This window comes from Phytophthora infestans, genomic scaffold (assembly GCF_000142945.1).
Source record: "Phytophthora infestans T30-4 supercont1.3 genomic scaffold, whole genome shotgun sequence".
Classification (NCBI taxonomy): Eukaryota; Oomycota; class Peronosporomycetes; order Peronosporales; family Peronosporaceae; genus Phytophthora; species Phytophthora infestans.
Genome location: NW_003303756.1, coordinates 2,526,119 through 2,544,847, shown reverse-complemented (window position 1 = coordinate 2,544,847; position 18,729 = coordinate 2,526,119). Strand labels below are relative to the sequence as shown.

Below are 18,729 nucleotides of genomic sequence, written 5' to 3'. Positions count from 1 at the left end.
TCAAGACGAAGTCATTCGATACCCTCGATGAACTTATTGAAGCGTCGCACACATTGAAACCGCGCGACACAACTCGATCAACGAAAAAAAAGCGGCAAAAGTAGCAAACCATCCACGTCAAAAGCGGAAAAGAAGATGGATACAACAAAGTGCACTTCATCCCTCTGCACTGAAAAAGACCATTTAAAAGGTCGATGCTGGATGATGCACCCTGAGCTACAACCAAAATAATTAAAAGACAGCACCGGCAAGAAAAAAGTAAAAGGAGCTGCAGCAGCGTCCAAATTAGCCGAAGCGACCGAGGAGAAGAAACTTTGGTCAGTTCTCAGCACGATTCGGAGTGACCTCGCTAAGCTCAAGGGTGATTTAAACTAGCCGGTCCTGGAGATGGCGTCCCAGGACCCAACACAGCCACTAGCAGCCACGAGAGCTGTGTCTTTGACCCCGAAAAGCTGCTACTTCAATCTATTTCCGTCGGCAACGTGAAAGCAACCCATTTCCAGCAACTTATCAAATAAAAAGGTAAGTTGCCTACGCGGAGAAGAAGTACGATCGCGAAGACGTCCTTTGACGAAGGAGCTGATTTCTGTGGAGTATCGGCGGAGTTTGTGGAGAGAATGAATTGCAGTCAATATGTGAGCGATCTGGGCTCGATGCAGGTGACGTACGCGAACGGCAAAACAGAACCTGTCAGAAGCAAAACAATTCGCTTAACAGTCTTTGTCGATAGTATCCCGGGTTATACAACCAATTTTCAGCTTTGTCACATCCCCAACCAGTGTGAACTTATGCTTCGTGTACCTTGGAAGCGGGCTCGAAACCCAGTCATTGATCAAGACACAGACCGTGTATATACGAGGGAGGAAGTTGTCCCGGAAGTTGCAGAAGAAGCTCAATCGACCGAGAATAGGAATCTGGGTCGCACGCATTATCACTACTGCCGACATTTTGGGGCAACGAGGGTGATAAATTTAAAGAAAGCAGACAAAATCATGCGAAAGAAAGACGTAGAGTTCGTTGCTATCATCCCACCTGAGACAGTCAACGCTCTGTACCTGGAGATCGAGTGGGGGAGCCTACGCTACTAGCAGTGCCGAGCAGTCTGACAAGGCATAGCGACAGCAGAAAACCGACCTTGACAGCTTTAAGGATACTCCAGGTTTCAGACTACTCGTTGAATTTCCTGACATTTTTCGCGCTCAACTGCCCGTTGATCCTCCTCAGGACGGAGAACACAAAATGGAAGTGATTGATCCAAATCGTGCCATTTACACGCCTCAGTGGCGGCTAAGTCCTGACCAAGAGCGTGGGCTGCGAGAATGGCTTTAAGTAATGTTACAAGCTGGCCTGGTTCGTCTTAGCAAGTCTCCACACGTGGCGCCAATATTCTGTATAAAGAAGCCGATCGGATGGCGTATAGTACACGACTACAGAGCTTTGAACCTGCGAACTATCCGGCAATCGACTCCGATGCCGCGAAAGGACGTTATCCTCGACCGAATGAGTGGAGCAATTTGGTACAGCTGTTTCGATTTACTGTCTGGATACTATCAGATAAGAATGCGGGTTAAAGATGTTTGTTTACTGCATTTCAAACCCCCGATGGCCTCTTCGAGTATCTCGCAGTACCGATCGGGCTGTGCAACGCCTCCGCAGCTTTCACCCGTATTGTTCAAGGGATCTTTGAAGACGTGCGAGACTTTGTGGCTACGTGCTTCGATTATTTGTATGTGTTCATCAAGCGGTCAGATGTGGAGGCTCATATAGCTGCAGCTCGCAAGGTATTTGAGCGGTACAGGGAGAAGAAACTCTGCTTAAAGCTCTCGAAATCTGCACTGAGTTCCGAAGAAATACCGTGTTTAGGCGCCTTTGTGGGTCGTCACGGAGTTCGGATTGATCCCGATAAAGTTCAAGTAATATGCAACTGGCCGCACCCAAAGACAGCAAAAGAATTGCAGTCCTGTCGGGGTACAACCGTGTATGTCCAGCGACTTTGCGAGGAATATTCAGAGTTGAGTGCTTCGTTATTTAACATGCTCAAGGCGAAGACAAAAAGACAGCTCACGTGGCAAAGTGAGAGTATTAAAGCCTTTAACAAGCTTAAAATTGCTCTCAGCAACACCCCGTTGCTAGCTCTTCCTGATTTTAACAAACCATTTTTTCTTCGCACTGACGCATCACGGTTTGCAATCGGCGGAGTTTTGTTTCAGTTGTACTCTGGTGTCTCCAAAATGAGACTGGACAACCAATTGTTTTCTGTGGAAGCAAAATGGGCTCTACAGAGCTAAACTACCCCACGCATGAGCAGGAAATGCTTGCCATTATCCATTGTTTGAAAATCTGGAGAGTGTATCTCGTGGATGGAGGATGCGCGGTCGAAACGGATCACCACTCTCTATAGCGAGTATTGACTCAGAAGACAATAAATTGTCGCATTTACAGATGGTATGACCTGTTAGCAGAATTCAATTTACGATTTCGTCATATTCCAGGACCAACTAACACCGTCGCTGATGCGTTGATCCGGCGTCCGGACTTCGAAATTGATTTCGAACAGCAGAAGCAGAGACAGATGAACGCTGTCTCTCGCTTAAAGCCACTAACGTCGCTGACATTAATTTGGCGATCGCAAAGACGCGCGGGGTGGACTGAATAATCACTTAAGACAGACAAGAGTCTTCAAAATATCTACTTTGATTCGGATAAATTGCTCGTGTACTACAATCAGAATGGTGGATTGCGTCGAAAAGCTATACCGGTCGACGACGTGGAAATGCGAAACACGATATTGTGGGAATACAATGACATTGCCACGTCGGGACACCCGAGGATCGAGAAGACAATCGAAGAAATTAAGTCGCGGTTCTACTGAAAAAATCTACATAAGCAAGTCAGCGAATACATTGCTACTTGTGAGTCCTGCCAGATAAACAAGCGCCGAGCAGGAAAACCACCAGGATTGTTGCATCCACTCGAAATACCAACAGGTGGATGGACATCAATTGGCATGGACTTTATTACCGGGCTGCCCGCTACTAACACAGGCAGCGACACAATTTTTGTGATTGTGGACAGACTCACAAAGAGAGCTCACTTTATTCCGACAGTATCGACAATCACGGCTCGGCAACTGGCAGCATTATTTGTGGACCAATTTGTAAAGCTTCACGGTCTTCCTATGGATATTGTGTCGGATAGGGACACAATTTTGTCTTCCAAGTTTTGGAAGGCGTGTGCAGTAATTACCGGCACAAAACTGAAGATAGCGTCGGCTTACCACCAGAGAACGGACGGTCAAGCCAAGCGGGTCAACGCAATTCTCGCTAATTACCTACGCCACAACGTCAGCGGATTTTAAAATGACTGGGACAAGCATCTTGCCCTCGCGGAGTTCGCGTATAACCGTCAGTACCAGTCCACTATTCAAATGAGCCCATTTCGGGCTGATCTTGGATACGAACCTCGACTATCAATTGATTTGCACCTCGCAGACAAGTTTCCGGCCTCAGCAACCGATTGTTTGGTCGGTCAAAGACAAATTTTGCGCGAATTGCAAGCCAAGGCGCGGTTGGGTGCTGAAAAAATGAATTTGCTGTATGATAGAGGTCGTCGAGAACAAACGTTCGAAATTGGGGAAATGGTACTGATTTCGACTCAAAATCTGACTCCTGCAAATGTTGGAGCAGTTCAAAGAAAATTTGCGGCTCGGTGGATAGGTCCGTACGAAGTCATCGAGATTCACCACGATGGATCAGCTTACAAGCTCAATATCCCGAGAGAGCTTGGTATTCACCCAGTGCTTCACACAATGGTGTTGAAAAAGGTTCAGGAAGGACAAGTCCGAGGTATGCCGCGACACAACACTACCGCCAGTTCAACTTAAGGATGGATCAGAGGGTCATCTGATCGAGACCATCATCGGTCATCGTATCTCCAAGAACGGAGAAGTGAAATATCAATGCAAGTGGGTTGGCCGAGACGATGATATTACGTGGGAGCCGACTTCAAATTTGCTGTCGGTCCCAGGACTGACCAGAGAGTATCTACAAAGATCTAACAAAATACCAAGCCGATCCTCGACTCGACTCCAGAACAAGAAACCACGTCAAATGCATCAACGAAAACATTTCATCAACCAGTATTTTCTTCACCAGGAAGAAGTGCCTTTCTGATGGAGGCCGTGTGACGGAGTTCATCCATTTTCAGACGGAAACACAAGAAAAACTCATTAGAAGGGTCGCTGGCCGCCAGTAGGCAGGAACAGTCACTTCGAGAAACACCACTAACCAAACAAGACAAACACTCTGGCATTTAGCTTCTATCTACCCGGCTTGTCGCGTCTAACCATGTGCATCTAAGTGCCACCGCACATTTGGTGTCTACTCTACTGGTATTCCTGTTCAGGAGAGGAGTCTACCGTATATGTAACACATGCATGCTGGTTTGGTTGCGCAGGTATTGCAATAAATGTTGCAAGCTCATTGGGTATTGCTGTTCTTACTGCTACGTGATGGCTTACTCCAATACATATTGCATAGTGTTGTCTTCTTTGCAATACCCTCCTGTACATTTTTTTCCATCACTGATGTAAGCCACTGGCAGTAATATGGAGAAAACCACTGGTATTAACACCTCCAAACCGGAAACCAAAAGTCACATTTAAACTGCATATGCAGCCTTATTAAACTTGGTATTTGTATATACTGGGATAGGTGTAGCTCGCTCATAAAAAACGGGATTTGCAAAACTGCGCAGAGCAGCGATTAAACTGCCCAAACCTGCATATTGGTAGTAAGGTTGCCACATGTAAATTGCATTATGCAGTATAAAATGAAAATAGCCAGGACGACTCCCGAAAACATAGGAACAGAACCAGCTCAGTCTACAGCTCTCATTTTTAAATTTTTGAAAACTGAAACTTTCTATACAAATTCCTATAAACAAAGTTGGAGTGTCACTCCTATCAAGTAACGCAAGCAAATGACACGAGACTGTTTGTTTTCTGGTCTATACAAATTCGAAGAGTGCTATGTATGTGGACACCACAGCTGCTTGAACACGACTCGACTGGATCCGAAACATGAGCCTTGTGATGCACTTGGAGAGGAGCTTACATGAGAACAGACATTCGATGCTACACAGCTGTGAATCAAAACTTACGCAGTTTGACTTATCCTGAATATTATGCACCTTGAAGACAAAAATATATGCAGGGCAGAAGCTACGTTGTCGTTCGTCGCCTCTTGGAAGATGCTGGCGTTGCAGGAGTACCCAGAGTCGATGGAGAACTAGGTGCTTCAGCCGGTTTCTGACGCATACGCATCCCTTTGTCATTTTCAAAAGGGATCAGCTTTCCGTTCATCCACTCCTTGTGTCACACATCCCAACATGTCATGGCGATCCCACGCACTTGTCGCCGCGCCCGCATGCAGAGGTAGACTGGCCCTTTGTCGCTACAGTCGGCACAATAGTATGTAGTTGTTGATGCTCGCTGGGTGTCTGTTTGAAGCAGCGAGCACACCTTGCATGTCCTTTGCCGTCTTTTCCCTTGTGTTACTTCGTTTCTCCATTCATCTACTTGACGGGCAGCGTGTCCAATTGACTGGTTTACACCGACAGGGACCGGTACATATGCAGGTCTGGCTTGGGGTGGCTGGGTGCCGAATGTGTTGGACTCATACATGTCTGTAGCTTGTAGGCGACACAGCTGAAGATGGAGTTTCTTCATGTACTTCACGTGGGTAAGTGGTCGTGACTGCTTGTTCTTGTGAAAGTCCTAATGGACTATGCATCCATTTACAATAGCCAAGTCAATGACCCCCAGTGCCAACGACTTATAGTATTTTCTAAAACGGAGTGCACTCTGGAGAGAATAACGCTGCAATCTCAGCTGGTCATGGACACCCACGCCACCCATGTACGCTTGATAATCTCTTACGACTCTGGGGCATGGCACTTCCTCTTGCGTTGGACCATTCTGTCGCACCACCCGATCAAGTTTAAGGCTTCCTCCCGTGCTGAGAAAGTGTACAGGGCGAGAATCCCACCAACATATTGCTGACATATTTGGCACGAGCTTAGAAGTAGCCACTTTGAACGACCCACGCGTAATCCCGGGTGGACGAGTCTTCTTCTTCTCGACGACACCCTTGCAGTATCCCAAGCGGTTGGTCATGATTGTTCGCACACAGTAAAACCCCATCAGCAGCAGCTGAATAGCTAAAGCCACAGAAGTATAGAGCCGGTCGATGACGACTAGGCGCATTCCCTGCTTTCTGGCATCCGGGCGAAATGCTGCTAGTAAGTTTCGGACAACAGCAGCAGGGTCTGATTTCATGTCGGGCTTTTAACCCCTCTAGCCCCGCGTTTTCGGGCGGAAATTACCCTGTATTCTACAGGGTACGAAAATGACTTGGGTTTATTATTTGCGGAGTTTTTCCAAGCTCACAATCTCTGTCAGTTATCTACTCTGTGCAGCACAGGGTAAGAGTTAAAATGGTGGTTCTAACATATGGCACAATATCCTGTATCGCACAAATTGGCTACAGGGAAAATTTCTAAATATCAACAAAAACCATCACTCACAAAGAGTTTGCATTCATTCCATATTTGATTATTCATAGGATTGATTAGATCACTGCTGTCTGTACTACTTCAAAAATATTCTCTGCAGAACGTCCTGCATTCGTAGCGCTCGCTGTGATTCGTGAATTTCCCGACCCTACGCTGGAGCTGTCATCGCAACAACTGTCACCTTCCAGCTCGTCGTCTATACGTTGCGCACCTGCTCTAGTAGGAGCACGCAGCCGAATAACCTTGAGACCGGGAAAATTGTTGCTCCTCCCCGCCATAGATTGTGCCATATCTGGCTGCAGGTGGCCAAGTTTGTAGGTCCACTAGGATCATGTTGCCGCACCTTTTGGCATAGATACACCCTCCCTCTTCCAACGGCGTTATCGTCATCCACGCTCCGCATCCTCACTTCAGAGCACCCCACACAGTAAAACGTGGTTTCCCACGGGTTCTTGCCCGGACGCAGCAACGAGCACACTTTGCAGCCGTATTGACGGCGCTTCTGTGAGTAGGTCCCGTTCTTTCCACGTGTTGTGCGAAATACGCTCACTTGTTTAGTCGTGTGCTGTGCTGGTAGCGTGTAGCGCGGAGCTGACGAGCGGGAAACCGGAGTGTCTGCCAATGCTTCAACTGACAAGTCTCCTGCAGAGTCAGCCGGTCCAATGTTGAGTAGTGCAGTCTGCATCAGCCGCTGAAACTCAGCATGTGTCGGGGGTGCTTTACCGGGAGCAAGATTGCCTTGATCCGTCGATAGATGATGTATGCGTTGGTAAGCGCCATGTCAACTAACTCAAGAAAGATTGTGTGGTAATATTTCTTCATTTTCATCGCTCTCTGTGGTATACAGGAAAACATTCGACCGTTAGTTTATATTGTCATGTATAATACAGGATAAGAAAAGAGCAAGTAATACCTGAATCGAGTATCTTTGCAAGCGCAGTTGGTCATGAATATCTGCTCCTCCCATGCCATCTTGATAGTCTTTCACGAGTTGAGGAGCTGGCGCGTCAACTACTTCAGCACCTGCGCGTCTTGACAGGGTTGTCGGTCGGGTACTACACCCCGTAGCAATGAAGTGTACAGGACGGTTGTCCATCCTTGACACTGCAATCAAATTCGGCTCAGTCTTGGACTGTGCAATCCGGTATACTCCTCTCGCCATCGTCTTTGGTCGTTTAGCTTGCTTGTACGGAATGTCTTTACAGTAGCCTCGCCGATTCGTTTGAATGGTGCCGACATGGTAGAGTCCACGTTGTAGAAGGATAGACGACAGCAGCACACTTGAGTAGAAACGGTCGGTGATAATCAGACGCTTCCTTGGTAGTCCTTCCAGCACCTCTTCAACATTACGGATCACAGCGTTGGGGCCTTGGTTCAGGTTTGCACAGTCACTGTTGAGCTTTCCTTGGTATATCTCGGATCTATTTAGAATAAGACACCAGAATAATTACTTAGTACCTGGATAATACAATGTTCTGTAGACTAAGTGATCCATTTACCTGTAGCAGTACCCGCTCTCTGCATCGCAAGTCAAGAAACACTTAGTACTCCATGGATGAGATTTTCCTCGAAGAAACTGCCGCATGGGGTTGAACTTGCTACTCATCGGTATCATTCCTTCGTCGAAGGCGATTCGTTGCCCTACTGTCATCCCCAGCTTGAACGTTGCGTTGATCGTGTCCGCGACAGGCTTAATCTTCCACGTCTTGAACTTGACAGCGTCAGGATGACTGTTGTCGCTAAAATGCAAGAATCGTACGATCTCTTCGAATCGCTTACGCGACATGTATCGCCCAAATGTGACTTTAGGAACCGCGCCTTGTACATCCACCGCCCAATGCTTCGACAGCTTCTCATGGTGCGGGGCAAAGGTTCGGGCACACAGTTAACCAATGAAATGTACCAGCTCATGCGCTTGTATTGGCTTGAACGATCGTTGCTCAGCCTGGACTTGCTGTACAGTTTTCATCTTGTACTCAGGTCGCCTCAGCTTGAGCTGTCGCTGTCGTGCCATTATTTCGTCCGCTGCCTGCGTTCGATAATGAAGCTAGTACCGATTTGATTCCGTAGCGATAGACATCCACATCGATTTAGGCAGGAACAGGAAAAACAATCCTTCCAAGTTACTCCCCAGTGCAGTAGCCAACTCCGTAGGTGTGGCGAAGCAGCGTGTAAGCTCTGCCGATGGCAGCTGAAGGGAAGCGCCTACATAGCAACGATATATGGGTATTAGTGTCGAGTACAGGATAGCCGAAGCAAAGGACACTCTTTATCCTGTATAGTACACGAAAGCACTCACATGAATCTTCGAAGTAGGTCGTCCAGCCTGTTTTCGCGTGTTCGCTCAGCTGGTCCTTGTTCATCTGGTCGAATGGAGTTCCCGCTGAGAGATCGACTGCATCTTCCTCATCGCTGGTGTTTTCTTCCTCTTCACCAGCAAAAGTTTCAATTGTACCTTCAATGTCGGACTCATCGCCTTCATCGACTTGGAAGTCGTCCTCGTCACCAGAGCTTAAACGGTCATCACCAACAGATATGTCCACTTCTGCTGCGCGAACAGTACACGACCGTAGTGGACGTAGTGACGGTATAGGAGACGCAGCGACCTCTTTACGCGCACGTTTCTTTCTTGGCGTCTGGCCCTTAGCAGGAGCTTGGGCGGGGGATTAGCCGGCGACTTGGCTGGCGTATTGGTGGGTGACTTGGCAGACGTCTTTTCAGCTGACTTTGTAGGCGTCTTCTGAGGTGACTTGGCAGGAGCTTTGGCAGGTGTCTTCGCAGGCGACTTGGCAGGTGCTGTCGCAGGCGACTTGGCAGGCGACTGGGCAGGTTAATCACGGGAGAGTTGACTGGCGGCTCGGGGGCACCCAGTGGAATTGATAGAGGGGAGCTCGTAGTGGCGTGTCGTTTGGCAGGCGGCATGTCATAGATAACTGTGATATGAGTTAATAACAATATAACAAAATCAAAATGAGCCGATTCGTACCATCAACTGGCACGTGTTGCCATACTTCGTCAGCTCCGTCAAAATAGTCGACAAGGTGTGTTGCGTTTGGCCTTTTCTTCCATCCATCAGGTGTAAAGTAGCGATTCTCGGTAGCTAGCCCCTTGGGTCGCTCAAATTGCCACCCTAGCTTCTTGAGTTTGGTCCACAGTTGTCCCCATGTAAGTCGCCGAACTTTTGGTTTCTGCATGGGGCTCCCCCCCCCCCCCCCTGGTCTAAATCGTGAATGGCGCGAACATTGGCGCGCTCTCTAAATCTCTAAAAATTTCTGACCACGAATTATAAGCCCGAGGTTAGCTACATCACTGTCAAACTTTATATTTGGCAGCATCACTTGAAGTTTGTATAGTTGTACTTGAATTAAGTATGAGCCCGATTTGCCAATAACCTTATCCTGTAGAATACAGAATGCGAAACTTTTTATCCTGTAGAATACAGGAAGCGGGGCTAGAGGGGTTAAGCGTCGCTAGCGTGCTTTTTCTTACCGCAATATACTTCAAACCTGCATATATTCAGCAAACAAGACACAAAAATGTCAGACAAAACTGCATAATGCACGATAGTGAAAAGCCGCTTCAAAGCAAATCAGACCTGATGCAGTACGCTGCGACTGCGCTGCATAGCATGAAGAGCTTGGTGCCCCACTTGTGGGCTTGTTCTTCATGTAAACGCGCATCTTATTGAAGGATGACCGACTGGGTAAGACTGCTTCGTCGAACGCCAAGTGTGATGGCGCAACGTATCCACGGAGAAAGGTGCGCTGTAAGACTTCTACCAGCTTGCGGATCTTCCAGGCGCGATCTGTTTGAGCCCTGGGGTCGTTGTTTGAGTTGAAATGAAGATTGCGTGAAATTTCCATGAATCGGTCTCTAGACAGCACTGAGCCGAAACACCCTCGTGAATTAGCGCCCTCATCCGTTGTCTTCCAGTGATTAGCAAGTTTTCTCTGTTCGGAGCAATTGTCCTTGCCACCAATAGTCCACTAAACTGGCACAGTTCGTGTGGTAAGATAGGCTTCATGCCTTCCAAGTCGTGCTGAATATCTCGCCTTGTTTTTCTTGGTAACTGTGGGTTCAACCTCCGCTTCCGGCGATATCGCTGAATTGTTTCGTCAATACGACGTGGTAGCATCTCCCAGTGATAATCCGTCGAGCAAGCAGCAATGTGCTGCCACAATACAACAGGAAGAAAGTAAAAGAAGAGTCCAATTGGAGAGTCTCCTCTGCGCAAAACGTCTGCAGTTGGACCCGAGCACCCTTGGGCGAAGGCAAGGATAGCTTGAAGTATTGTCGACGGGGTCGTACGGGCCCTGCATGTACTCAGCAGTATCAGGTTCAATGACATCCTCCCAGTCAATAGCAGATATATCACGCATGACAGCGTTCTTTAGGTTTCCAGCGAGAGCCTCATCCTCTCCACCAAAACTATCAAGAAAATATCCGCGAAATGAGCCTCTGCAGTGATTTCGTTTTCTGTCGCGACCAGATAATCACCAATGTCCTCAGATGCACAATCCATTCCCGCCTCTTCATCCGATACACACTCTCCAGTCTCTATGTCATCAACTTCCGCCTCATCACCCGAATCCAAATTTCCAAACTGATGTTCAATGGCGTGATCAGCAACCGCGTTCAAATCATCGGTGCTATCGGCAAGCAGCTCGCTACCAAGAGCTGAATCTTCTTCGCCCTCATTAGCATCATCTAAAGAGCAGCACATAACTATGTCAGTATTCGGATTAACAGACATCATACTATGCAGTATATAATGCAGCGTAATATGCAGAGCACTATGCAGTACGTTATACTGCAAAGTATTCAGCATAGCATTCAATATACAATGCAGCATACAGTTTCTGGTTGGCGTTTGTGCTGGATGTGTGGAGTTGCTGCCGCTGATGTTATCAGATTCTACTGCTTCTTCAGATGAACAGTCGGCGTCTTGACCGTGTGGTGACGTCGGGATGAGCGGAGAGCTTGGCTGGGTACTTCTAACTGGAGATTTGTCATAGGACTTGGAGTATTCATCGCGCCGGCGCTCGCTGTGATGGTAGATTCATGTACGGGGACGGGAGGCACACCGGTAGCTGGCTGATTTGTGGGGACTCGTTGAGAAGTAGCAAGTCTGAGCTCGAGCTCTTGCTTCTGCTGCTTCGATATCAGCAGCGTAGCTTTCACGTACGATAGCTGCGGCAGCAGCTAGTTGATCGTCTCCAGTAGCACTGGGTAGGACACCTACCGCGTTGCGTCGCAGCTCTACAAGCAACAAACTTGGTATTAGACATAGTAGCAAGCTATTCAACTGCAAGTAATACACACACCTTTTGCGTAATGCTCCAATACTACTTGTTCACCACGGAAGTAATCGACGCCTTCGCTCCCCTTCACTTTCTTACCGGGAGGCATATAAAAGTAGCGGTCATCGAGACTGCGCCCCGAAGGTGGCTTTCGTGTCCACCAGTCCTTCTTCAGCTCTCTCCACACCGACTGGAAAGATAAGTCGCGTGCGGTAACTTCGCAGTCTCGCGGCACTTTGCCTCGGACTCTCACCATCCTCCTGCGTCTTTGGTCCTCGGGACGAAAAATCTCGAATGAGAGACATTTGGAAAAGGCGGCGATCGTCGTTGGCTGTGCACCACTCACTGAGTGGGATCAGCCCGTTACCTCCGGTATGTAATACAAATCATCTAGATTTACAAAAACCTCGCAAAGTTGATCTTTAGATTTAGACAAATGTTGCCCCTTTTAGCCTCTTAAGAAAAACAAAACGTGCTAGCTTAATTGAGGTGACCACTGAATAATAGAAAAACGTGAACGGAAGGAACTAGAGCTACAGTACCTGGCGGCTCTAGATCGGGTGGAAAAAAATCTTAGAAAAGGCACAGATGTAGTACAGTAGTAAAAAACTACTTAGTTCTGTATTACAAATGTAGTACATGTAGTGTACATGGAGGCTTAAAATCTTTCGGAGCAAAACAATTAATTCAGTTTAAAATCTCCCAAATTGCTATTAACCCCTCGAAACCGGGTGCGGCATAATGCAGGATTACCATTTTCGTTAAACTGAATATATTCAGTTTAGCGACTTTTAGACTTAAAGTTTGTAAGACGTGTATTTTCGCTCTCCACAAGGTATACAAATTTTAAGACAGCCAGAATGCCTGTTTCCGTGTGCGTGGCATCTATTTTGGCAAGCTCGTGTGGGCTTTCACTAAGCTGTAATATTTTTTTATGAAGTGATGGCCACTCAACTCTCAGCAGCATCGGCAAATAAATTTTACTGATAAGTTTTTTAAGGGAAACCGATTTATTTGACACCGCAAACAAACCTTGTTTATCTTTACGAGTCAAATAAAATACTTCGAAGTAACATCTTTTAAAGCTTACTCACCGCAAGAATTCCGGCTGAAAAACATCTTTCGTTTAATTTGACACGCATTACATGCAAAAAGCCTACTAGCAGATTAGGTGGCAGAGATCTGCTTCGTCCACAACGTCGTCGAACTCGTCTCCATAGCCACAATCGTCTTCCTCGGCTGTTATCTCGACAGGTAAAGTCATAATTCCTGCTCCGGGAGTGTTGTTCCTCATGATTTTTCCTCGCAGTTGCTTCTTCTTTTTCGTAGGGTCTACAGCATTTACTCGGGGCTTCTTTGACTGTGTTTTTCGTCGTAATTGCTTGCGTGTCTTCATGGAGGGCGGGATGGTGAAGTTAATGTCAAGAAAAGACATGTCCCCGTCGTCCTCACTACTACCTTCGCCTCCTTTTGAGGGTACAGACTCGGCTTTACGGGATTTCGCAGCTGAAGATTTTCGACGCGACAGTAATTCACGTCGACTTGAAGACGTCGATGGAGGTTGCGACTCGGATTCGCTTGTTGTTGCCGCGATCTGCCGTCGTCTGGTCTTCTGACGAACACAAAACTTGATGTGAAGGCGGATGTGTCTTTCTTCTCGAGCCATTGCAAGTCGTTCTCGTTCTTCACGTCTCTGATCAGCTGTCGCCTGTCGAATTTTCCCCTCTCTTGCACGCCGGCGAAAAACTCGAAGCTGAAGACGAACAGCCTTCTCCTCGCGCTCCATTAAGTTGCGTTCATTTTTTTCATTCTGTATAATAAAATCAGTTAAGAAGCTATCAAGGAACATGCTTAAAAACGCTTTACATATCTTACCTCGGCTTCGCGTTTAAGCCTGAGTTCAAGCTCCTGCTGACGTTTCTCCATGGCTCTTCGAAGTAGCATCTTCTGCTTAAGTTCCTCTTGTCGACGTAGACGCTCTTCCTTCTCTAATACACCGTCATCATCCGTCGAGCTGGGATCATCAACGTCACTTTTTGATGATGGGATCACCACAGGACTCAATCGAGCTGGACAGGGTTTCTGATGGGGTCTCTTCTTGGGTGTCCAGCTTTGGTTTATGAGTCGCAAGTCGTCTTCAAATGGATCTCCACGGTCTAACGCCAACATACGCTTGGGCACTGGTAGCACTGGAAGTCGTTTATCAAAGCTAGCCCCCGCTGGAAGCCAGTACGATCGCTTTATTGCCGGCTCGACGGTAGGTTGCCATCCCAGTCCCGTCGCAGATCGAACCAAAGCCCTTCCGAGCTTGTCATGACTTGCAACCGAGAAGGAAGCTGCTCGTGTGGTGCCAATTCGACCTCGATCTCCGTCAAGTTTCTGCTTTGACGCCTCAGAATCTGTCTGTCTACTGCTAAGGACTGAGCTGTGAGATCGACTTGTTGGTACCGACTTGGGATGAGCTTTCTCTTGCTCTTTTTCCATCCTCATTCTCGTCAAAAGCCCTCGAACATGAGCTTGTAGTTTAGCGATAGCGTCCACGTCCGAGATACGGAGCCATCGCAATTGTCGGCGGACCAGACACCCACGCATGGCCGCCTGAATGCGGCAGATCAAGTACAGCACGTCCAGATAGATGAGTCGAGTCATGAAGCTCCGCGCATTGCATTGAATCACAACAGCTGCTCGGTGTTGACGTTCTGCTTCGTGCCGCTTGCCTCGCTCTTCTTGGACATACGAGCGAGCAGCAATCATACGAACTATACTCTGGATACTACAAGCTGCCGAATATCTGCGCGTGATCTCTTTCGCGCGTATATTTCTTGCCGAACATCTTCGAATGCATCTTGCGATAACTTCTGATGACAAGTTTTGTTCGTGCTCTTGACGCTGCAATCGTAGTCTGCCACTCAATCGTCGAGCTAGAAATCCACGAGACAACGTTTGGATACACACAGCAGCCTCTCGTTTCTGCTGGTCTACATAAGTCTGATGACGGCGATAAGCAGCTTGAACTCTTGAAGCGGCATAGTTCAGTCGATTCCGAAGACGCTTGGCCTCTCGAAGCTGTTGACGATGTAGATTCTGAGTGATCTCGGTGATTTTCATCATCTGTTAAGTTACCAAACACAAGTCACTCATCAATAGTTTAGTACTGGCAGAAAGATGTTACCTCATCGTCGATCTTCTGTTGCTGTTTCTCGATCGCATTGGCTTGTCGTTCCAGCTTCCGTTCTGCTCGCTCTTTGGCTGCAGAAGCTGCTGTCAACGTTGTATCACGGAAGTTGCCATGATGACGCTTTGTAAACTTGTTCGAGATCCCTGGAAGAGGACAATCTGGTTGGCTTTCCGTTTAAAAAATACGAGTAAAGGACACTTCAAATGTACCAGCATGGAACATTGGCGGGACGACGTTCATGCTCGAGCCATCCTCTACACGCTCCATCTTCACACTTGATATTGTCTTGTCGAGAGAAGGCAAAGCTTAGCTTTTTACAAATAGCCAAAAATACGCTTCCGTCCGTCAAGAAATTGGCAGTGCACCAACGCTCACAGTCTGAAGATAACTCTAAAAAAGAAAAGTATTAGATGTCGAGATTCTGATTAACCTTGGGTGATTACTACGAGTTGAGCCAGTATGAAAGACGTCAATAAGGCACGAGCTTCCTCCTTCTCGGTCTCAACGAGAGTCTTCCCCGTCTCTTTCCACAATGTGATGCGGGCGTCCAGCGAAGGAATGCTCATAAACACATCAGCATCTCCCTGACCCTGTGAAATGTAGACCTGAGCTTGAGGATCGTGCTGAGCGCATTACAAGTCATAAACTGTCAGAAGATACCTCGCCTCGCTGTCTCGAATAGACCTACCGTTTTGACTTGCTTCTCCAGCTTCTCTTCGTCCACTTGGCCCATGAGCAGGTTGCTCTTTTCCTTGTACACAATGCTCTGGAGTGTACTGCCATCTGAATTCGAGGAAGTCGTGCGCTTTCCTGTATTCTTCAGCGTTGAGTCACCGGCGACAGGATGAACGGGAGGCTCCAGCACAAATGCCTTCCGCTTGACGCTCAGCACGCCACTTACATACGCAGCAGCTTTCCCGTTTACGTCTGTGATCGTGGCCTGAGCAGCCAGCTATACTCAAACATTTGTATCAGCAATTGACAAGGCACTTAGATCACATAGCAATGAAATACCTTGGGGTCGAGTCTTCCATCGAGATACTTGGATGTTTTCTCGACAGCGATTGGTTCAAACTGCTTCATGGGGAACGTCAGCAACTCCGTCTTGGATTTTGCAGCTGTAAGCTCGTGGAGAGGAAGAACGCGCGAGAAGTGCGACGACATCTCAGCTCCGTCCACCAAAGTACTTGCAGGCGGCGCGACGGTGTATTCATACGGGACGATGAGGTTGTGGGGGCAGCACCGTGCGATGAACTGGTTGGCGTCGCCACAGCTTAAGCGCGGGTCAATAGGACACGAAATCTTCTCAATCGGGAGGTCCTGGAAAGGGGCAAAGGCTTCAGTATCGTCGACAGAAGGATCTACATCAACAATATCATTAGACCCTGAGTGTATCCATGGACGTTAGTGTGGGTGAGTACCTATTAGAAGAACGGCGTTGCGACTCTCGTTGCCAAGCATCTGGATTAACTCTGGAGCGCGTCCAAACTTGAGAGAAGGGTGGCTGACGAAGAGAATGCTGCCATTCTACATACAATCACACAGTTAGTTCGCAAAATAATCACTTAGAGTTCTCAAGTTAAGAGAAATGTACCTGGAAAGTAACAGCTGTGGCAGCTGAAACGTCAGTGACAGCATGGAACACGTTGTTTTTCAGTAGAGACTCGTGTAGGAAGGCATCTTCGCCAGCATATAACTTGTCGATCTTCTTTTCGCACAGCCACTCTGCTCCGAGCTGCGTCAGCTCCATCACACGCGCAGCATGGTCCGAGATAAAGTACATGGGGACGTTCTGTTTGTTGTGAACACACGCTGCATACACAGCCTCCACGAGATCGAACACGACGCCACACGGAGACGTGGGCATGATGCAAACGCCACCGCGTTCAAGCACCCTCGTCACTCCACTAAGTACGCGCTCCACCATGCGTTCCGTGTTGGCGTGAGGGTCGCGATCAGGCTTTAAATCCGTCAGCAAGAGCGTCTCACAGTCCACAAGAGGCAGCAAGTCCAGTTCCTTTGGGTGACGATTGAAATCTCCCGATGCTGCAGCCACGTACGCCAATTTGTCGTTTGGTCCTTCCACGAGCCAAATACTGGCCCCTAGACTAAATCCCGAGCTCAGAGCTGTAATCTGCACACCATAGGCTAACGAGACCACCTCACTGTACTCCACACATCGAATTTTCCGGCAACATTTCTCGATCTCCTCGACTGAGAACATGGGAATATCGTCGGCCACCCCTTCAAAAGTGAAGATAGCTGAGTCTTCTCCTTGACTCAGAGCTGCTAGCTCCTTTAGAAATACTCGGCCGAAATCGAGAGTGAGCTGTGTGGCGTAGATTTCCCCTTTGAAACCGAAAATTTCGGTTAAAAGTGGCAAGGCCAGAAGAGTTTGATGGTTCGACAGCAGCACCACGTCCAGAGCCCCAACGTCGACGGAGCTCAGCGCTGGTAGTTGCAAGTGGTAGACAGAGCCACCGCCTTGTTTGGAGCTTCTTTGTAGCGACTGCATTTTGACCCCGCAGTCCAGAAGCATTTCAAAGCCGCCGAAGCTCAAAAAATGGCACAAACCATCGTTCGCGCCTCCTAGCCGGATCTGTACAGGGTCGTTGGAGAAAATAAAAAGAGAGTGAGAAACAGGAGATGAAGGGCTACTTGGGGATGCTGAACGTGTTTAATAGTGGTCGCTGAAAGAGTGGGGAGAGGGCCCGCTGGACGACGGTGTCTTACCACTTTCATAACAATTGGAATAATAACCTTGATTTCTAATGAATGTCAATTTGAATTTCTAAGCTAATTGCGATATTACATTATCCTTGTTGGATTTCGTGCCTCCACTTTGATCTGTAACTCAGTCAGTTTTACGAGTTAGCCGATGCTATTTATATATGCTATTTCTATCGCCAAACGCAGTTTGGGACCTGTTTTAACGCATAAGATATCGTAGTTTAGAGATGGGCTAGTATAGAAGCGACCGTTTTTGTCGTTGCGACCATTATTTAACCACTTGTACCCATACAAAAAAGTAAGAAATAATGATGGTCAATGTGGCCCAGCCACTCATCGGAGGCAGGCTTGTGTGATGCCATTTCGGTTCGAGCGCTGCCATTCCTAGTGTTATGGGGAGAGGGCCGCCACTATCGGACGAGGAAAAGGGGCGAATCCAAGGGCTCTATGAAGGACGGTCCAGCCTACGAGAGATTGAGCGGCGAACTACACGCTCGCGAGGTGCCATACATCGCGTCCTGTTCGAAGATGAGCCAGAGCGCAAGAAACCCGGTCCCGCAAGCCAGAGCGCAAGAAACCCGGTCCCACAGCTGCATTGTCGGACCGGGAGGCTCGGGTCCTGCTGCTAAGGGAGATCTCTCAGCTCGACAGCTCAAGAGCGAGCTGAATTTGTTGGTGTCAGTCCGCACAATTCAGCGTGTACTCTCCAATGTAGACTGGCTAATCTACACTAAAATGGACAGCACATTGATGCTCTCCGCTGAGGACAAGGAAGGCAAGGGAAGATTGGGCGTGGGCAAGGGTCCTTAACACGGATGCTGCTGGATCGTGGGAGTTCATCATCTTCTCAGACGAGAAGAAGTGGAATCTTGACGGACCCGACGGCTTCCAGACCTACTGGAGGGACATCCGCTGCCCTTCTAGGCAGACCAAGCGACGCCAAGCTGG

The 18,729-nt window shown here is 48.0% G+C and overlaps 2 protein-coding genes across 2 annotated transcripts; both read right to left on the bottom strand.

Annotated features, from left to right (window-relative positions):
• Positions 1–13,032: 13,032 nt before the first annotated feature.
• On the bottom strand, positions 13,033–15,318 carry PITG_02541 (uncharacterized protein; the record flags this gene model as incomplete). Its single annotated transcript, XM_002907413.1, has 6 exons — positions 13,033–13,107; positions 13,210–13,683; positions 13,749–14,233; positions 14,312–14,984; positions 15,046–15,194; positions 15,261–15,318. 6 exons carry the CDS (start codon positions 15,316–15,318, stop codon positions 13,033–13,035), a joined length of 1,914 nt encoding a protein of 637 aa, XP_002907459.1.
• A 158-nt stretch (positions 15,319–15,476) lies between these two features.
• On the bottom strand, positions 15,477–17,793 carry PITG_02540 (integrator complex subunit, putative; the record flags this gene model as incomplete). The annotated part of the gene is made up of 7 exons (XM_002907412.1): positions 15,477–15,674; positions 15,740–15,817; positions 15,902–16,003; positions 16,066–16,412; positions 16,473–16,578; positions 16,646–17,650; positions 17,785–17,793. The coding sequence occupies 7 exons, from the start codon at positions 17,791–17,793 to the stop codon at positions 15,477–15,479; spliced, it is 1,845 nt and encodes a 614-aa protein (XP_002907458.1).
• Between the last annotated feature and the right edge of the window lie 936 nt (positions 17,794–18,729).